The following is a 20571-nucleotide window of genomic DNA, read 5'->3' as shown; positions in this document are numbered from 1 at the left end:
CACACACACTTTAACTGTGCTTTTGTGTTTTGTCAGAATTAATGAGAAAAGTTCCCTTGCCCTAGGGGTAATTAGTGTCCTTGGAGTTAAATAAGCTAATACTTAGACACCTCTGGCACAGGCAATTATGTTTGTGTATTGAATAATTGATTCAAAGAGGGGGGGAAGGGGCTGCTAATCAGATCTGAGCATAATGAATTGATTTAATTAACAGGGGAATCTGAGGGTCCCTGGGAAATGTGTGCATTTATTCAGCAGCAGGAGAGAGTGCAAAGCACATAAATTGAGAGAGAGAGAGCGAGCGAGCGAGAGAGGCAGGCGGCAAGTGCCTTTGCTTTCGGTGATAGGTTCGCGGCTTTCCTCCCTCCCGCCCCCCTTCCTTTGAATATAATTTTAGATTTAGAGCGAAATCAAGAGAAAAGCACTTTAGACGCCGGGAAAGCTCTCGCAGGAGCGCCAGCGAGGTTGAGGCGGGGGGGGGAAGGTCGCGATCCGCCGCACGCCACCGCGCCGGGACCGTCCCTGCCCCAGCGGGTGGCAGAGACCGGGGCCGGCGGCACCCCCGGCACCCACCCCCGCGCCGCTCCCGCACCTGGGCTGGCGCCCGGGGCTGGGGTCGGGGCCGGGGCCGAGGCGGCCGCAGCAGCAGCCCGGCGCTCCGCCGGCCCTAAGGCTCCCGGCAGCCTTCCCGGAGCCGCCCCGCAGCGAGCCCGAGCGGCGGCGGCCGCCCCCGGCGCCCGGGACGATGGTGCTGGACAAGGAGGACGGTAGGTGGCTGGTGGCAGGCGGGGGGAGCCCCGCGGCCCCCCGTGTGGTGTGTGGCCGCCCGCTAACTTCGGGGGGTCCGGCTCGGGACTTGGGGGGCGGGAGGCGCTCCCTGCGCTGCTTGCCCCGCTCCCGGTCCCGGTCCCCATCCTCATCCTCCCCTCCGAACCGGCGCGATGCGGGCTTGGCTGGGCTGTTGGACGGGCTCTCGGCGTCTCCGCGAATGCCTTTGAGCAGCATGAACCCGGGGGTGCCCCAGTCCCGGCCGCTTGCCGGCAGAGCCCGCTCGCCAGCCTGCACCTGCCCCGATCCGGCGGCCGGGGGGCTGCGCGGTCCCGGGGGGGCTGGGGGAGCCGCGGGCCACGGAGCGGCCTCTTAGCAGGGGCCGGGGCTCCGCTGAGCACCACAGGCGTGCTCATCACACACGAGGGGCTCGGGGCTGGCGGCATTGGCGACCGAGAGCGGAGCCGCTGGTTGTCCAAGCAGTGCTCGGCGGCCCCTTCCAGGAGCCCCAGGAGCGGCTGTGTACGAGGGGACGGTGGGGCGGTGGTAGGGCTAAAGGGGGAGGCGGTGCGGGGGGCGCTCGGAAAGGAGCGAAGCAGGGAGCAAACCCCTGGGGAGAGAGGGGAGGGGAGCTGGGGGTGACACACCGCGGGACTGCCTGGGAACCTGTGCTGGGGGGAGCAGTTACGCTCGAGGGGAAGTCATGCTCCCTTCTAAAAGTGCGCTGGAGAAATTGGGGACAGGAGGTGAGATTGCGAGAAGAAACTCTTTTTATGAAGAGCTTACTTTACCTTTATACGTTTCTAGCTGCCTGATTCAAAGGGGCTCCGCTTGCCCGCTCATCTGTGAATGTTAAAAGGGGATGCTGGACCTGCGTAGGTTGCAAATGGACTGAAATGGAAGCTTTTGCTAACTAAACCCAATTCCTTTTAAAATCAAGGTTGAATGAGCTTGTTAATACAAGTGGGTCTGTTTTCCTCCTATAACTGGCTCTATTTTTTTTTTTTTGTCAGAGACCAGCCTGCTCTCCACCATCTAAAAATCATGACATTGTGGCGAGTATCCGATTCTCCCCTTGATTTTAAGAGAGTTTGCTGTGGTTTTTTTTTGTTGTTGTTGTTGGGGTTTCTTTTGAGGTCTCCTCCAGCACTGAGGGTGTTCATAGCTGTGACACCATGGAGAAGGCAGAATATCAGAGACACTTTCTACCCCCAGCCATCCTGGCGCATCGCAAGGAGGACGCTCACTGCCTTGCAGGTAGAGGTTGCAACGTGCTCCTTGGGCTGCTTGGCAAGCCATGCCATGGCCTCGAAGGCAGCTGCCCGCTTGGCCAGCCTCTGGGGCTGGGTTGTAGCAGTGCTTCTGGGGCCGTGCTGGCCCTAGTGCGACACCCATGTCACCCATGGGCCCTAGTAACCGCTATACGGCTTCGTGAGTGGAAACCTTCCTTGGCAAACGCGCACCTCGGTGCCAAGAGAAGTAATAGAGATGCTGTAACACTTTGCTGTGGCCTTTACAGATATCATTGATGATGAAGGGGGCAGACTGAAAAAATAACAGCAATAATAATGTTTTTGACTTGATGTGTTATGGCATCATGTCAAGTTATGTCAGGAGGTAACATCTTTTCGTGTGTTCAAAGTGACATAATGTAACTTGACGGATGCGGCGTGGCTTGGTATTAGAAAATACAGCTTTACAGTGGAAGTTTGGCAAATACCATCCCAAAATGTACATTACAGGCTGTGAGGAGAGAGGTGGAGGAAAAAAGAGGAAAGTAGAGAAGGAAAAACTTCCCCAAGGCTTGCGTTTTAGTCGGCTCTTCTGTGTAAATCACTGCCAGCTTTGCTGTGGGCAAGCCAACCTACGCACTGCGCAGCGCATTTATGAATTTCAGGATAATGAGTTAGGATATTTCTCAAATACATAAATGTTTTGATTGCAAAGCCCAGATTTCTGCTTAAAAAAGTAAACTGACATGAGGTATCGTGATTAATTCTGACAGATTGTGTTAATTGTAGTTGACTTTAATTGCTGTACAAATGTGTTGGGGGTTAGAAAACTTTTTTTATTGTTGGTGTGTGAAATGAGTAAGCAGATAAAGTGCTTAAAAATACCCATTTGAAGAGGGGGTGATCCAGCTTCTATGGCATTATGAAGCAGCGAAGAAATAACATGTATATTGGTTCTTATAAGTGTGTTAAGCCTGCAGTAGGCGGTGGCTAACTTTATCAAAAATCTGCCTTTCTTGCAGTTACCAGATAGTTTAAATGTACCATATATTTGGGGGTAAGTTTGCCCGTTTTGAAGGCGATGGGATTGAAAAGTATGCAAACAGAATGACGAAACACTTCTGAAGTCATCGTTTTCTAAGGGAGGCCAGTAGTATATTAGAGGTATTAAAATGCTTCACGTGGAGAAGAGCCTGCGTTCTCCTTAGTTTTTGCACTGATGCTTTTAACTCTTAGACTTTAACCTTTGGGTGAGGTCCTTCTCCTTTTCGGGTGGTGATACTACTTGAAGTGATTACTTGGGGTGGCTGCGCTCACGCTAAAATACTTATTGAACACTTGCAAACTAGCATCAGCGGGGAGCAGGAGTTGTTCCGAGCGCTGGCTGAGAGCGGTTCTGCGTAACACGACAGGTTTAACATCAGGTACGTTTCGAGGACTTCTGGGATTAAGCCTCCTGAATGAAGGGGGAAGGAAAAGCCACTTCAGCTGGGGAGAAGGAATCTAATTAAAACCCGGCATTAGGGATATACAGCCGGAGCCCGCTATCAGGCTTTGTATCGGCTGCGACGGGGAGGCAGGAAAGGAGCAGGAAAGGAGCGTTTCCTCGGGTGAGGGGGCAGAGGGAGCGGCCGCACGGTCCCAGCTCGGAGCTGCGCCGCTTGGGGCGCACGGCGCGGCCCCCACGGCGCGTCCCGGGGTGGGCGCTCCGCTGGGAAGCGGGGCCGAGCCGAGCCGGGCTGTCGGCACCGCCGCGTGTCGCGACAGCGGTCGTAGCCCCGGGGCCGTGGCGGTGGCTGCGGGTGGCCCCCCGCGCCCCGAAGTTTGCCGGCGGCCCCCCGCTGGGGCTGGCCGGGGCCGGGCGGGCGGCAGGTGGTGCTGCCGAGCCGAGCCGAGCCGTGCCGAGCCGAGCCGGGCGAGCTGCGGCGGGGCTCGGGGGCCGGGAGGCGGAGGCAGCGGCCGGCGGGTGCGGGTTCGCTTTGCTGCGCCCCCCCGGAGCCTCCTTCCCCGCGTGGGGTCCGAGAGAAGCTGGGGGGAAAAGCTCGGGCAGGCTGGAGGCTGGGGAGCCGCGCCAGCCGGGGCTGCGAGCTATCAAAGGCAATTAACGTGGAAATAGATTATGCTGCGTAAATTGAGCCGTTTAGACGGCGAGAGGCGAGGAGACGGCTCCGATCCCCCCCCCTCTTCCTAAATTGCAGTTTTAGTTCCTCGCGATTCTGCGGCACAAAAGCGGTCTCACCTACTTTTGTACCTGCAAAGTGCTTTATTTCTGAGTGTAATTCTAACTGAGTGCAATCTAGGTTAAAAGCTGGACAACTGGGTAATTAGAGCTCACTTGCTGCTAAAGGACGATCAGCTGTACCGTAGCTCATTTGTGTTCCCAGAGACTTGTTCTCTCCTCCCCTGAGCGGAGGCTGCCGGAGAAGAAGCATCTGTCCCCGGACCCTTCCTGGCTGCCGAGATGATGGTGCTGGACAAGGAGGACGGTAGGTGGGCTGAGATTGTGCAAGCCTGTGCTTGGTGGCTTCTGTGTGCTGCGAATGGGTAAATAAATAGTTCGGAAACAGATGCGCGCTGTGCGTGTCGGAGTGCTCTGCGTTCAGCTCTGATATTTTCCCTTGTGTTGAGAAAAGCATGCTTGCTCTTAATTTATTTTTTTTTAATCTCTTCTCTGGCACGATCGAACCAGTCCAGAAGGCTTTACCCCAGGCTCTGTTTGCTGAAGAAGAGAGCGAAACCAGCTTGATTTTGGTTTCTTATATCTGTTTATATTTTTCGTTCTACAACTTACTCTCATATACCCATTTTAGCCCATTTATTTTAACAGCTTTTATTGTAAATCTAATTTTGAGATGCTTCCTTCCCATTGCATGTCATTTGGGTCTCTTTAATGCACGCCTTTAATATCTATTTCTCGCAGCTTTCCTTCGTAGCCATAAACATAATGACAATAAGCTAATAAGCTGCTCTGGCAAAAAGAGCGCTAGCTTATTCTGAGTGTACTCCCTTCTCTCAATGGCAGAAGTGGAGGTTCACCTGGGAGGTAATTTAATGAGTGAAGCTGAAATAGAACTTATTTTAGGACTTCCCATGTAGTTATTTTTTAAAGTCAACTAGTCCTTGTTGAGGATGACTAAGGGTAAAGAAACTGGTGTAAAGAACAGTAGATGGTGTTAGCGATGAGTTAGAACAACCTGGTGCTGTCTTGTGCACGTTGCCTACCAGGGCGTGCAACCAAACCATTAGGTCACGAGTAGTTTCTAGGATGGATGCGGTAAGTCTAATCACAACTTCTTAATGAGGTCTTTCATGAGGGCTGCTTTGTGGCTCAGGACTCCCCTCATAGCTTGTACCCTGAGAGAAAAGATTAAAATAGGGGCAGAGTGGAAATCTTCTGCACTCGTCCAGATGGACTTCAGTCAATGGCACTGCCTCTTACCAAAGACCTCCACCTTGGCGCCGTGTGTAGCGAAAGAGAGAGCTACATCTGAGCGCCTAGCGCACACTTGTAGCTACTACCTCATTGCTTCATTTCACCTTTATAGGTGGCTGAAGTGCTGTGTAAGAGGTGTGTCGCTGGATTCTATGATCTTATTTTTATTTTTTTTTAAGTTATTAACAGTTGCTATTGGAAGTATAAGAAATTACTGAATACTTCCAAGGCTGCAGATAGGAACAACTATTCACAGGGTTGTCCAATGTGCTTGGACAAAATGGAAATGGGCCATTTTGACAGTAGGATTGATTTTACTTGAATATGTACATTACTTTTAAAAGTATGTGAGGACAAAGAAAACTTGTAATTCAAAGTCACTTGCTTTTCTGTGTGCTAATTGGGCATTATGAACGGTACTGAAAGCTGCCCTATGTTAATAAGTTGCAGCAAAATGATTTTTGTTCCCCAGCCTGTAACTGTCTTCTGGTATTTTAAAACCAAAGTAAAGCTGTACTGGGGGATAATCAGAAAAGAAGGCTTGGCTATTGGAAATAGCAGATATACGCTTACTTTTAACCAGAGGGTCTTGTACTGAAGTTCCTCTCCTCTCTTCCTTCCTTGCCTCCCACCAAAATCGGGGGGATTGCTATACTATGCTTTGCATCTAGCGTTTTGAGGTCTTCTATCTCATGACACCTTTGATTTCTAAAATAATCTAGTTTACTAATGTGAAAAGAATTTGGGTCTAGTTTCTGGGATGGAACATGAGTTTTTGTTTCATTCTGGTGTGAAGTGTTTGGGACAATGAAAAAATGTGAATGGACTTTTCACAGAGATGTTGCACCTTTAAAATCTGATCCCAAGGAGAAATGCATCATTGTTGGGATGCTCTCTTATACAGATTCCAGTCAAATTTTGACTAAGTGTAGAGCAATGTGAAGTCACAGCCCCCTTGTGTAAGTTTTCCTGCACTTCTGCATTGGTTCTGCGCTAATGAAGTTGGCATCCTAAATCTGTGAGGTAATCTTCAGGTCGAAAAAATAGAACAAATTCCCCATCTCGATTTCTGTTGAGATCCCTTAAGTTTCTTTGTTAATAGAGTAGAACCCATTTAAAAAAAAAAAAAAAAAAAAAAAAAAAAAAAAGATGTGAAGCATCTGTTACACATCTTCTAGTTCAGCTTTGCAGTTGACTGGACTGTGGATAAAAGACACGCTAAGTGGTTGAGTATTGCTTATGCTGGGAAAACAAATGAAGCTAACAGGGTTTCAAAGGCTTTGAAGCAGTGTTGCTCTCAGAGGTGTTCAGTTGTTTTCTTTGGCAATATAAGTTGAAGCAAGCTAGTTTACTTTATTAGAGGCATAAGGCTACTCTTGTAACCTTCCTCTGACTAAGATGAATTTGGCTGGCTGACCTTATTTCTTACTGGACCACACGTGTTGTGCTGGGCTTTGTTTTTTTTTTTTTTTTTTTTTTTTCGTCCCTTTCAGGACTCATCTCTTCTGAAGAACAGCAGCATTTTACATATTTTGTTAAATCTTCCTTTTCAATTTGTGTTTCCCTATAGAATTATGTTCTGCTATGATGGAGCAATGCAAATCAAGTAGAATAGCCCAAATTAATTCTTCACATTGGCGGCAGTGTGATTGCCTGCATGGAATCAATAATGCATCATGGAGGGATCAAATTTTTGAGTATAATGTGTGAATAATGCTTGACACAAAACAAAAATTCAGTCATCATAATAGCAATTAGGAAAAAGCTGCAGCTTATCCCAGCTGTAATCTCTGCTAACAATGAAGCACAGCCTAGTAATCAGCATGTATGGTATGAAACGCACTAATAGAAATCACGGTTCTTTGTTGTGTGTGGGGAGGGCGAAAGTTTCCTTTTAGCTAACTTGTACTGTGTTAACTAGACATCATATCCTCGAACCAAATTATTGAGTGTACGTGCACTTGTAAAAGCCCTGATCAGCTGCATATTTGTCCCAGTGTTTGCACAGGCAGCAGCACCCCAAATCATGGATCCTTTGTGTTTTAAAGCAGAACTCTGATTAAATAGATCGCAAGAGTAGGCCAAGTAAATAACATGGGAGGACTGTGTTAAAAGTGTGCCGGTACACAAGCCTTATTTCAATTTAAAAATAAAATAAAAAAGATAAAGAAGCTATGGATTTTTTAAAATTATTTTTTTTTAATGAAATGAAGAATATAGACACCCAGTAGTTGTGTGTGTTGGGGTTGGAGAATGGGCCTTAGGTTGATGGGAGGTATTTAGGGCAATGAATATTAGGTAATTTGAAACTGGATTAGTGGCAGCAGTTGGGTTCCCTGTTGTGTAAGAGTCCATCTCACCCTGCACAGGAGGAAAGAAAAGCAGCATTTGGAATTAGAAAAGCAGTGAAATTGATTGTATAATGGCAGGCCGCAAGTGCCGTTAAAAGAATGGTGCCACAGCGCCCTAGCCAGGGCAGCAGAGCTGCGGGTGGATTTCATGGATGAGTGTCTGCTGCCAGCTTGGGGGTACCTACACCTGGTAGGTGGATCTGGAGAGTTACATACCTCCAGCAAGATAAGTCTTGACAATCTGCTTCTGTTGATAAAAATCATTATATACACAAAAATAAAGCACGTACAGGTTGCCCACAAGCCTAATGAAATATAGTATCATGTAGGAAGAAGAGTTCTTCTCCATGATGCTGGTACCTCTTAGTTTTCTTTTTTAAGGTACCTTTCTCCAATGAACCTACTGAAGAATTGTGTAAAGAAAGAGGAGAGGAAATGGCAGGGTGGCTTTTTTCCACTCACATGGAAATCCACTACATGGATTTTTTTTTTTTTTTTATATTGTCTAATACTCCTGAAACTGCCTCTTTCTTTTCCTTGTTTTTTTCTTTTCTGTCATGTTCCCATCTACCTACCATCTTCTCCTTGGTCCAGCATTACCTAGCTTCCCATTCAAAAAAAGAAACACTTAACATCTTCCCAAATATCATCTTATTCAAAGAATGTTTGATAAATGTCATCAAAGACCCTGTGTTTCCCTATTTAGCTGGGTTACCTGTTGGTTTGTTGAGGGTTTGATCTTGACACACCATGGTCTTGGTGTAATTTCACAGGGCTCGGTCTGTCCTTAGTTTGTGATGTTGTTTTGTGATTCAGATGTACCACAATGGATTAATATATTTACCAAGAGGCAAGAGAAGGTTGTAGAAGCAGGAATCTGAATAAGACCAGAGCACACTTGGCAGAGGAATAAACCATGTGAGACTTCTTTGCCAGAAAGGACCAAAAAAAATAATAATAATTTGGAATGTTTCTCCAAAGCTGACAAGTACAGAGCTGGAGTTAGTCAAGGTAGGTTTCCCTCAGGTGTCCCATGCACATGGAAATGGCAAATACCAAGGCATGAGACAACTGTGAGATAGTAAAGTAATTGCTTAAACCTTTTCAAGAAATGAAAAGTACTGTAGTTGGAGCACTGAAAACCTAGATCTCTATTTAATGAAAACTTGTTACTCTTTCTGTGAGAAGAAGATGGGTGAAAGGAGCTAGCATTCCTAACGTGAGCAAACTGCATTGTGTAGGTATATTCCTGACAGGCAATCAAATATTTTTAGTATTTTCTCAGATGAGATAGCTGAAAGATCTGGGTAGGCATCTTTATAGGGTGTCATCATTCTTCATTCCCAGATGCCAGTGAGATGTGCTAGTCATCTGGTTGGCATAACAAGTGTTAAAACAGCATATGAATGTTTTTCAGCCTGGATAATATGGCAAAAGAAGAAACTGGTTCTTGGAAATTAGTAGCATTATAATTTTGGTTTAATATAGTAGAAAGGATGCTTGATACCCTGGCAGCAGAACATAATTTGTCTTCTTTGGAGTTAGTGTTAAATTTTATTATCTTTAATAGATACAACGTGAACATGTCAGCCTGTTTGTCATAGCCATTCTGAAAATACTCTCTTATGGTAGAATCTTCGGAAAAATTCCTTTTAAGAGCAGTGCATTATTAATAAAGTAATCCATTAGGTCTGGTGATGAAGGGTCACAGCAGAGTCTGAAATACGTTTCTTAAATGGTTAAGAAATTTATCATGGTTGGAGGATTAATTGATTTCATTTGGAGGCGTTCTTAAGGTTTTCAGGCTTTGTGTTTGGAGATAGAATAAAACTATCTGTAAATGTGCTTGCTGTTCAAAGTTTTGCTTCGCTGTCATTAGCATGAACTATTATGTCCATGCTAAAGGCAAACTTCTTCTAGCATTATGACGAACTGCATCTGCGAGGAGTCTTACTTCAGTAAAGAATATGAAAGTTTATGGCAAATAAGGTATTTTACTTGAAATCAATTCAAAATCAGAATAATGGCATCAAGCATTAAGCACTGCGGTGTAAGAATAAAAAAGGCACTGCAGATGCTGCTAAATGCTGAACTATAAAACTCTAATGGGTCTATATCTTTTTAGAATTGGACAGAACTGTCATCATTTAGAATACATAGACATTGTTTTAAACTGTATAGAAATCACTGCCCCCAACTTCAATAATGTGCGTAACTGTTGCCAGGGAATGATTTATTCAGTGAATGTAGAGCCTATTCACTGAAGACTTGGGGGTGGAGGGAGGGGCGACGTAAAATGAAAGTTGTTCCCTACTAGATTAACATAATTAAACCTATAGATGGTCTGAGAACAATTTGCAGCAGCTACTGTTTTTTAATTCTCAGTGTGTAAGTGTGTGTGCGTGTGTTTTCTCTGTTCTCCAACAGGATGACTCCCGAGTCTAAGTTTTTCAAGAGCGATGTTGGGTGCTATCTGTGCAAACAGATGCTCAGCTCTCCTTTCCGGTGAATGTTCTTGCAAGCTAGTTTCTTCATACATCGCACATCAAAGCAGATAATGGAGGCTGTTGTCCAAATGTGGAGGGTTTTTTAATTTCATTGAACGTTTCTGAGTTCTTTTCTCCAGTGTTCAGAGTTCCTTGCATGCTAATCAAACTCTGAAAGGGTGACTTGGGCAGTGAAAGTAATATTTGCCTTCTTTTTAAACTATTGATTTTGACAGTTCTGGCTTTTCTTAAAGAAAAAGTGGTTGATTGTTGCATATTCATGATTGAACTGCTGAGAACTTGGACCAGAATTAAACAATTAACCCTCTCGCCAATGTAAACATCCATTTGAGTGGAAGCCAGGGATGTTCCTACTCGGTTTATTATGGATCTGAGATATAGAAATGTATTCCGGAGGACTGTGTTTCTAATAAATAAGAAGGCATAATGAGAATGTAACTGGGAAAGAAGACAAAAGCAGCCATGCTTTAAATTGTTAATGATGGTGCCAGTGGCTGCAGCTTTACCACAGCTGTTTAAATTGATCAGCTAGTGAAAATGTTTTGTTTTGGCATTTTCCCTGCATGTGCAACTCTTTCGAAGGGAGTTCTGGAAGCTTTTCAAAGGAGAATCATGATCTTTTTCAAAACAGACGTAGAACAGCAGAGTTCCCAGTACTTTGGAATCCAATATTAAAGGATGCAATTCCGTTTCTCTTTTGTAAAGTTCTTGGCTGATGTGCCATTGCTTCCCCTAAATTTTCTTTACCTCTTTTTTTTTCCTCTGACTCCAAAAATAATGCAAATTGCTCACTACTCGAAAGAGAGGAGACAGCAGCAGCTCACTTCCCAAGTGTCCCTTTTCTCCTCATCTCCTCTCTTTTCCTGGCGCTGCTGGGCTCGCTCAGAAGAGCAGAAAGGTGCTATGTCAATTTGCTATGCATCTTTTGGTTAAGCAACCAGTGTGAAATTGTTCTGCAAAATGTACTTCTGCAGAGGACACTTGCTGCTAATTTGTTTCCTGGTTGGCTCTACCTTGCAGCTGATGTGGGTTAACCGATATCCCTGTAATGCTTGTGTCGTTTCCTGCTGTTCCAGAGAGATGGGTATACTTCTCTAAAGGATATGATCCCTTCAAGTAAAGTAGCAGAGGAAGGTGTTACTTTCTGTATAAGGACAAGTGACACAGTAGAGATCTGTGGGTGGAGGACTTGCTGGAATTGGTGAGCCTTGGTGTGTTTTGCAGAGTAGCTCCTGCCTTGGGTTCCCACCTGAAGGAGCTCGTGAGCAGAGGACGTTGTGTGAAGCCGCCTCCTGGCACTCTCGATGGCAGGCGACTTGTGGATAGGCTCTGCCTTGGGTAATGTTGAGCAACTTGGTTTCTGCCTAATGTACTTGTAGTGGGGGTGGGTATTGAACATTATTCAGAATCCATTATATATTTATCTTTATACTCCTTTGTGGAAAATGATTTCTGTAAGTACCCTGTTATGGTTATGAAAGCCTGAACCAAGCATCAGTCTCAAACCCTTTGACCTGTCTGCACAGAATGGAGATCTGTTTTGAAAAGGACTCCTTTATATCTGTTTTTACTCCATGCCCTTCCATTCATTTGCCTATACAAAGCAATAAAGGGTAAAACTAAAGTAACATAAATTGGTCTGTCTTCCTGAATCCATGTCTCGCTAATGTACCCAGATTAACTCAACTGTAAATTGTCTCCTTTGGATGTCGTGTCTTGCTAAAAGTTTCCTATATGATTCATGATTTGGATTGCTTTTAACAGCTATTGGCTAAGCAATATGGTAAATGTACAAGGTGATGCAATTGGCATTAGTGAGAGGATGCACAGGAGCATGTAATGCAGTCAATACTACATTAACTACTGATGCCCAATTACAGAAACTGGAAGAGTGGCTTTTAGGAGCATTAGGACTTGCAGAAGAGCTGAGATCACCTGCCGCTCCTTGCCTAAAAGCTTCACCCTTTATGCGCTGGGATCAAAGCAAACATTTAGTTGCTATTTTGTCATGTATAACAACGAAGGTATTTCTCCCCCCCTCCCTTTTTTTTTTTTTTTTCCAAAAAGTGTCACACTGATGCTTTTAGCACATGTAAAATCCTATCTCCATATTTCAAGATTCTCCTTCCCTCTCCTGGGGCAAGACTTTATTTGAATAAAAACTCTTTAACCACCCCTGTATTTACTGCTTCTCTGAAGCTTACTACTTTAGCCATTTTTCTTTTAAAGAAATACTAAGTGCAATTTAGAGTGTCCTATTTCAGTGTCAGACAAGGCTCCCCTTCGCTCCCCCAAGCTCCTTCCCTTTTCTAATCTGTATATGATTGTTTGTGACCTCAGCTGGCTTGAAGTCTCTAGAAAGAGTGTTTTAAAACACAACCAGATACCACATAAAACAGGATATTTGAGTGTGTGACCTCTCTGCAGTCCACGTTCAGATTAAGCACACATTGTTTCCACCGTTGCTTTTAAAGCCCATTTGCAGTAGACAGCAAAGGACCACATTACACTCACAGACAGCACATACTTTTAGTTTGAGCTGAATGTGATCACAGCTTCTAAATCTATTTTAAAAATAATGAGCTATGTCACTGCTGCATGGCAAAGCTAGCAACCCACAAAGTTCCTCTGGACTTTGAGCAAAATGGGAAATTAAGCAGCTCTAAGAACACTGAAATATTTTAATATAAAAGACAGCTGGCAGGTGGCTTATTGCTCTTGTTGCAGCATTTGTCTTTACTTCCAGCTATGCTATTTGGCATATCACTGCCGCTTTTAATCCTCAGAGCGTTCTTCCAGCACTAAGCATTTTGTGCACCCTGCGTTGGCATCCCCTGCTATTAGGGCTTGGGTATCAGCAGGATGTGCCCAGCGAGCACCTGGGTTTCTGTGCAGGTTGTCCCAGGTTTGTTCTGCATGGCCTTCGCTGCACTGCCCAGTACAGGAGGAGGGGGGTATCTAAAACTCCTTCTCCTGTGGTGTCCAGCTCTGGACCTGGACAGGAAAATGACGTAAGAGCGGGCTGTAAGGTGTCCTGACAGTCTGCAGGCACTTCTTGAGGTAGTGCTCCAAGGCGGCATGCAGCTCTGCCCCGTGTTTAAAAGGCGGTACCAGCAGTGGAGGCATGGGGGAACTTGACCAAGCCCTGCTGTTAGCAGCTTCAGCACAAAGTATCCTGTGCACCCTGTGCTTCCCAAGCTGTACAAACAACAATTTGAATGCCTAAAGTACCCATCAGGGCAAGTCCAAACGTCCTTGAGTAACTTTGTATTTAGACAGTGTTTTCTCTCTTGCTTTGATCAGGAGAGAGCAGATGTGTCTCTTCTGGTGCATGTGTTTGTCCGCACCCCCCGATGCACATGCACTCCCTGTCCTTGTGCAGGGGCTGGAGGTTTTAGGGTAGGCTGTTGTTCCTCTTTGTTCTTTCTTATTATTGTTTTTTGCAGGGAACCGAAGTTGGAATGTAGAGAGGTCAGACTAAACAAGGCTTTAACTTTCTCTCGTTCCCTTATCTCTCTTTAATTTGGATAAAATAAATTAAACACACTACACATATAATAAGGCTCCCTTAAAAACCACATGTATGTATAATCAATTCATTGACTAGTCTTTTTGGGGGTTTTTAAGCATTCAGTCTAAGTGGGCTGCTTGGTGAAATTTGTACATTCATAAAATAGCTGATTGAAAAGCAATATTTCAGATAAATACAAGCCAGCGATCTATCAGCAGTTGTAATAAAAGCTGGGCTTCAGGCTGTGATTTTATTTTGAAATAATAAGAATTGCTTTATTCTTTTTACTTGAGTTACCATGGTAATTCTGTCGTGTAGCAGTGTTATATTGATTTAGAAAGTGGACAGTAATATTTCTTTTGTGTTATTCTGTTTCTAGGGGTTGATTTCTAATTTCCACTTGGAGATTACTTTTATAAATTTCTTAAGTCCTTCCACTTTTTTCTCTAGCAGTGTAATTTTCCTCTCACACATTGCTATTTTCTGAGCTTATTGGTTTGCTCTTATTTTAAATTAAACTTGCTGGTTTCAAATATTGAAATGACATCTTTGTCTGTGTCTGTACTTTGGTTTAGCAAAATATTACAGTCTGCTGTTTTATGCTTAATAATTTAAGGGAAGCTTTATGTCTGCCATCAGTGGTTGTTGGTAACTTATGACTACACCAACACAGAGCTTAAACCTCTGACATTTTAATATTGTGTAATGGTGCTTCCACCCTGCACATCACGTCTTTTTTTTTAATCTGCCCTGTGTGTGCGTACGCTAAAGAGAATGACAATTAAATTGTGAAGAGATCAAGTGGAGTTTGTGGTGGAGCTGGCCCTTGGCCACCCGAGGGCTACAAAGCACTCAAGGGAACCACTGTTCTCCTCCAGCATGCGGGTACCATTCCTGGTTGCCTGTCTTCCTTATGCAGTTACAAAGCATCAAGTTTTGTGCAAGAAAAACTTTGATTCACAGATGTGTACGTACATATGCAATGATGGACAAAAAATAGCAAACCACTTTAGCTCTGTACAGGACTGTTATACCTTAGCTGTGGAGAGCTGCTCTTGAATTGCAGCTGCTTTAAGGAACAACAGCCTGAACATGATGCAACTTGGTGTCATCAGGTTCTTTTTTTTTTTTTATATTTCTCATTCACAAAAAAAAAAAAAAAAAAAAAATTGCTTCTCTTCTGAACCTGGGAGACAAGGAGAAATGAGCCTCAAGTATTGCTGTTTTAACAAGTGGTAGCATAGATCCAAAGCCATGCGTTCTGCTTTCAAACAGTTGTTCAGCGTGCCTTTTAGTCCAGAGGGTGGGCAAGCTGCTTTGTGAGCACTAAGTACAAATTTCCTGTTCTTATGAAAATGTCACCAAAGGGTAACTGATGAGAGTGGGGCTGAAGTCGTCTCTTGTTGCCCTTTGGTTTCATTCCTATGAGAAGCTCACAAGAGTAAGAAAAGGACTCCAGAAGCCCCGGCTGATCTCTGCTGGGATCATTGGACCAGCTACAAGCAGGAATTACCATCAGTTGGAAATGGCAGAGGAAGAGGGGAAGAAGGGTGGTGTGAATGTGTGGTCGTGGTTGACCTTAAAAGAACTGATGTATGGGACAGCTGTGGAAAAAAGGAGACACAATCCCAGCATGAATTGAACTATAAATTGCTGATAGCTACATGTATGTCTGCTAATGCTGGAGGGAGGCACCTTGTCTGTGGTGGGTGTGCCACAGATCACTTGAGGACAGTAAGTCCAAGTGGAAATTCAGGGGATGCTCCTGAAGAGAGGGGGCTCTGTACTTGACCTTGTGTGCCCTGTATGAGGACACTGGGAGAGGAAACATCAAAGAGGAAAGGAAAAGAGCTTTTCCGCCCCCCAAAAATTGTCATTACAGTAAGTGGTTGTAAATGACCAGGAATATATCCAGGCCAGAAGTGTGAAAGCAGCTGGGCTTCTGAAGAGTATGGTCTTTAGATCAGCCTTCCCCAGAGAACAGTGGAGGCACGAAGCTGAATTGTTTGGGTTAGAGAATGAGATGGTATGATAGCCTCTGGCTGCAGAAGGTGGGACTCGCTACTCCTTGGTTGTCAGTCCTTGCAGAGACATTTATGTCACAGCATATGAAGCTCTGTCAGTGTTTCCATATAAAACCCGTATTTTCATGAACATTCATTTATGGTGAAAGTCTGCACGTAAGATCCTGCCTGAGGATACCTTTTTCTTTCCTATTAAAATTTTATAAACCCGTCACTTGGCTGGGCTGGGATCTCCATGGAAGTGAAATAAAAGGGGGGCTCCACTGGGGGAGCAGGGAGAGTGGAGTGATGTTCTCTTCCTCCATGCTCCTTTCACCAATTAAAGAAAAAGCATATGCTTCTGGATGAACTCCTAGACATGAATGGCAAAAGCTGTGTCTGCAGGTCCTGAGTTTCCTGACAATTATCTGATTTGGTTTGATCCAAGTGTCAAAATCCATAAGCAGCCACTGTCCCAGAAGTCTCCCTTGGCTTTTCTGCATGCAGGTGTGTGTGCAGGTGTTGCCCGTGCTGCTCGGTTTGAGAGCAGTGATCCACAAACTTTAAAACCTTCAAATAGGTCTTGACCTGTGAGGCTGTAATTGCCCTTGGAGCCTTTGGAGCCCATGGGGTGATGTCTGTTACGTGTTAGCCTGTAATATCCAGAATAAATAACTTGATTTTTTTTGAAATCGGTAATTATACCTCACTGCAATGGAGTGCGATGGCTCCAAATGCTAAAATGCAGTTTTAACGCAATGCAACGAGACCGTTTAATGTCTCTGACAGTCTCAGGGCATGGCACAAGCCTCTCTGCTTTCTTTCTCCAATGTTTCTCGCTGCAGACTCAGATTACAGTACACTTGTCCTCTCGGGAGCTGACATCTCTCCCCTAATTCTCTGTGATGTCGCAAAGCAGCATCTGATACTATGGGTCTCCTCCAAACAGTGCTTTGGTCTTTTCCCATCACACCTGCTTTTCAGGAAGAACTTCAGCTGATAATTTGCACTCATCTTAGTAGGGCTCTGTGCTCCAGAAAGCAATCTTGCCCTGGTAGGAGAAAGGACTGGATGATTTAATAGAGGATTTTATAAACATTTCTCCCTCTACCTGATCTTTCCACAGGATACAGTGCTGTCTGCATCCTAAGTTGGGATTTGGGTTTACTACCCCCTACCTAAAATATATTTTCTTTCCCTATGGTTCATTCAATTATAACTGTAGGATATATCTTCTGGGACTGAGTAATTGGCTAGGTCAGAAGTAATCTTTATTTTCACTAGAGAGATGTTTACAAACTGATGCTGTAGTATCTCTTTAAAACCCACTGAGAATCTGATTAAAGGCCTGAGGATCTTCTGCAAAGATTGCCTGCTCCCAGTTGACTTGAAAGGGTCAGCATGCTGTCACAGTTTCGACTCCGAAGAATTAAGTTAAGGCTGATTCAAATGGCTCTCTCTATGTATAGCATTGATTGGACTGCTTTCAAATGGCAAGAGGTAACTTTATACTGTAGCATGTGTGAACTCCGTTTAGTTAAAGAGGAGAGCTGAATGAATATGGTTGCTTGTGACATGGGAGCTCAAAGGTGAGCGTATTCTACACCTTCTGCCCTGAATTAAATACTTAGGGGAGGGTGGGAAGGAAACATAATTCTCATGGTAACTTACTCAGGATACCGGCTGGTGCAGCTGTTCTTCGCCAAGTGCAGCTCCCAGGTTTTGTATAATCGTTTCTTCTTCTCTTCCCCCATGCACGCTCCACCCTGTAGGCTTGACCTTAATGAGGTGGAATTGCTCATAGTGGAAACAGCAGCAGAGTGCTCTTTTGAATGGGGGAAAAAACTCAGACCCAGTGAAATGAGTTCGGTGCTGCATTATCACTGCCCCCCTTTCTGGAATTGGTAGTTGTGCTAAGATTTTTAACCTGGTTTCATGTGAGCATCAGTGCTCAGAGGCATTGTGCATTAATGTGGGAAACAGACTGCTGACTTGCACAAGACAGCGGGGTTTGCAGTGCCACATTTCCAGTTGTTAGCCTTAGAGTAGCTTTTAAAAGGGCCCTGCTGAATGCAACCACCTGCAATAAAGATGTGCCAGGCTGAAAACTGGTGTCCTTGTGCTGTCAATGCGTGCACCAAAGCTGGCAGTGCTGCTTCTGGTGAGCACCTCCTGGGAAGAAAATGAGCTGAACTAAGATGAGGTGTGCTCCTGAGGACCTGCTTCTGCCTGCCAGCCTCTCCACCAAGCCAGCAGCTGCCTCTGGCTGATGGAGCAACTAGGAAAGAGGCCCCACTGGCATTAAACCTTTGGCCAGGAGGTAGGGGCCAGCTGGTGCAAGTCAGTGAGCATCTTGTAGCTTCAAAGCAAGCATGGGGATTCCTGATTTTTTTGCTTCCTGTGATGTCTGGAAAGCTAACACCATTTTTGGTGATAGTCACAGCACCTACACCCTTGCTGGGGTTTCATAAATGCACCAGTGTTTCCCAAAAGCGAACAGTCTCAAGGGTTTGGTGTATCTATGTTTAAGAGCTCAGATTTCTGAGGGCAATTTCTTGGGGATTCTTCTGAGTGTTGTCTTGGGGTGGGGGTGACATACCTGTAGATTGAGGTCTTAGGCTTACATAAAACCTTGCTGTGTGTTTTTTTTTTTTTTTTTCTTTCTTTTTTTCTTTTTTTTTTTTTCTTTGTCTTACAACTGTTGTAGTAAGTCCTAGAGGAAGAGCTGCTGGAAATGCTGACAGGCTCAGAGCAAGCAGAGGGGCCACGCTGTAGTAATGTACTGCTCAGCTTCAATTGTGCCCAGCACAATTTCTGTGTTCCCTGCGGGCAGTTACTGTGCAGAGCTCTGGTGTGGTGGCTGCGCTGATGTCCAGAGTTGCAATTTGCCAGTGGTCACTCTCAGAAGAAAAATGTGCCCCGGCAGGATCCTGAGCAGGCTGAAGGTAATAACTACTGTGCACCAGCCAAGGTGCAGGAAAAGAGAACAATTTTGATGTCTCCTGTAGGTGACCAACCATGAAGTTAGACAGTTTTCTGTCTGCAAGACTTGAAAAATGATACCAGAGACTGATGGTCTCGTCCCTCTTTCCCTGCCTTCTCTCTCAGGCTGGAGGAACTGCTGCCCCGTGGTCTCTGCAGTTTAGCTGTGGCATGTTCCACTCTACACAAATGAGTCCATTTTCTGTATGGTAAACAAAGCTCTGATTGCCTCTTATGCCCTGCACTTTGACTTCTTTGTCATTATAACCGTTTTATCAAATGAAACAGTGCACTGAACTGAGAAGCTGTGGACATGTTGCAGCAGCCCTCCTGCTACTTGATGGATACACAGCTTTTGCTTCTTCCCTTTCTGTCATCTTCCTGCTTGCGATGGTTGGCTCCTTCCTGATCACTGAGCAAGTGTTTAAGTCCCAAATGATGACTTGTTTTGCCCCCACAAAGGACCTAGATAAAATTGAGCTCAACAAAACCACTGCCAAATCCTGACCTTCACTCAGCTTTTCTTAGTGTATGTTGTTCTCGTTTAACTCATAAACTTATAGCACTGACTCTCTGAAGAGGACTCATTGCTGATTCTTAATCAAAGAAAACAAATATCTCTTGTTCTTGGCTTAAGTTTCCATTAGATCTAAAGAGCAAGCTAGTTGTGAACGTTATTATGATGCTTCCTGCTACAACACAGTCATGTGAGTTGTTCTGCACTACCAGCTGTGAACAGTGTGACAAGTCTCATTTTGTTTCAATTAAATTAATACTCTTAAAATGGTATTAATCCAGTTAAAATTTTGCTTATCAAAGCAAGATCTATAAAACAAGCCAGTTAAGTGCACATTACTGTTTGAAGTTGTACGAGAATCCATGAGGAGTTGTTGATTTTGAACTTGCGCTGCATATCATGATCAAGCGCTTGAGGCAACTTGAGCATCCGAGTGAGTTCGTCATTAAAGGAGCAGCATTGATAGCAGGGCTGTGTTTACTCAGCATTTCCCTGTAAGCTCTCTGAGAGCTCCTTCCACTTAGGTGTTTACCCTTGAGTTAAGCAGGGATGCCTGCCTAGTGAAGGAGAGGTCTTGCACATCCTCGTGATGCTTAATGACAGAATTCCTGTGAAATGAATATTGGAGATGTTTTCTATGTCCTGGAAGAAATTACTAAGATATCATATAGGGGAAACTTAAAAACAAACAAACAAACAAAAAGTCTTGATGCTGTTTGTGTTTATATATTTATTTGGTGCTGTGCTATGTAAGGCAGTGTATGCACACAGAATAGCAAGAGATAATCACCAAGTTAAATTTTTGAATTAAGCATCTGAGGGGAAAAAAAAAAAAAAAAGGTTGAGAAGGGCAATGAAAACTAAGCAAACTCCTCAAAATAGCACCTTTTTGGTACTCTAGAGTGGGGTGAAATCAAGCCTGAACACATGAAAATGCCAAATTGTAAATAATGTGTAAGTTGTGTGATTCTTGTTTCAGTACCATACCCAAGGGCAGATCAGCATGGGTGCTGGCTGCCAGTCTGTCTCTGGTTTATTTTGAGAGTAAGATTTTGTGTTACACTGTGTCAAATGCTAATCTGGCTAAGGCTTTCTGTATCACATATGCAATTTAATATATGTCATCTTCACCTTCCTCACTGATGGATTTATATTTTACTGGGTAGTATGTATTACAACAAGGTGTTTTTCCTCTAAAACTGAGATAAACAACTTGGGAACAAAGTGTGAACAAAGACTGGCTGACAGCAATGTTTTAAATATATTA

The 20571-nt window shown here is 44.5% G+C and overlaps 1 protein-coding gene across 4 annotated transcripts in view; it reads left to right on the top strand.

The window, feature by feature from the left end:
• Nucleotides 1–337: 337 nt before the first annotated feature.
• LMO1 (LIM domain only 1) overlaps nt 338–20571 on the top strand; it is a 56239-nt gene continuing 36005 nt past the window's right edge. The window contains exons 1-2 of one of the 4 annotated variants that reach the window (XM_082760840.1): nt 451–767; nt 4385–4486. In XM_082760840.1, the coding sequence (XP_082616966.1) occupies nt 4462–4486 (25 nt within the window). In that variant the 5' untranslated portion in view covers nt 451–767; nt 4385–4461. Of the gene's footprint in view, nt 348–450; nt 768–4036; nt 4487–20571 lie in introns of those variants that run through there. The other 3 variants (XM_082760842.1, XM_082760841.1, XM_082760839.1) reach the window with 3 other exon arrangements.

This window comes from Aythya marila (assembly GCF_965140915.1).
Source record: "Aythya marila genome assembly, chromosome: 5".
NCBI lineage: Eukaryota > Metazoa > Chordata > Aves > Anseriformes > Anatidae > Aythya > Aythya marila.
The sequence above is the reverse complement of the archived record's forward strand: the minus strand, read 5'-3'. Positions and strand labels throughout refer to the sequence as shown.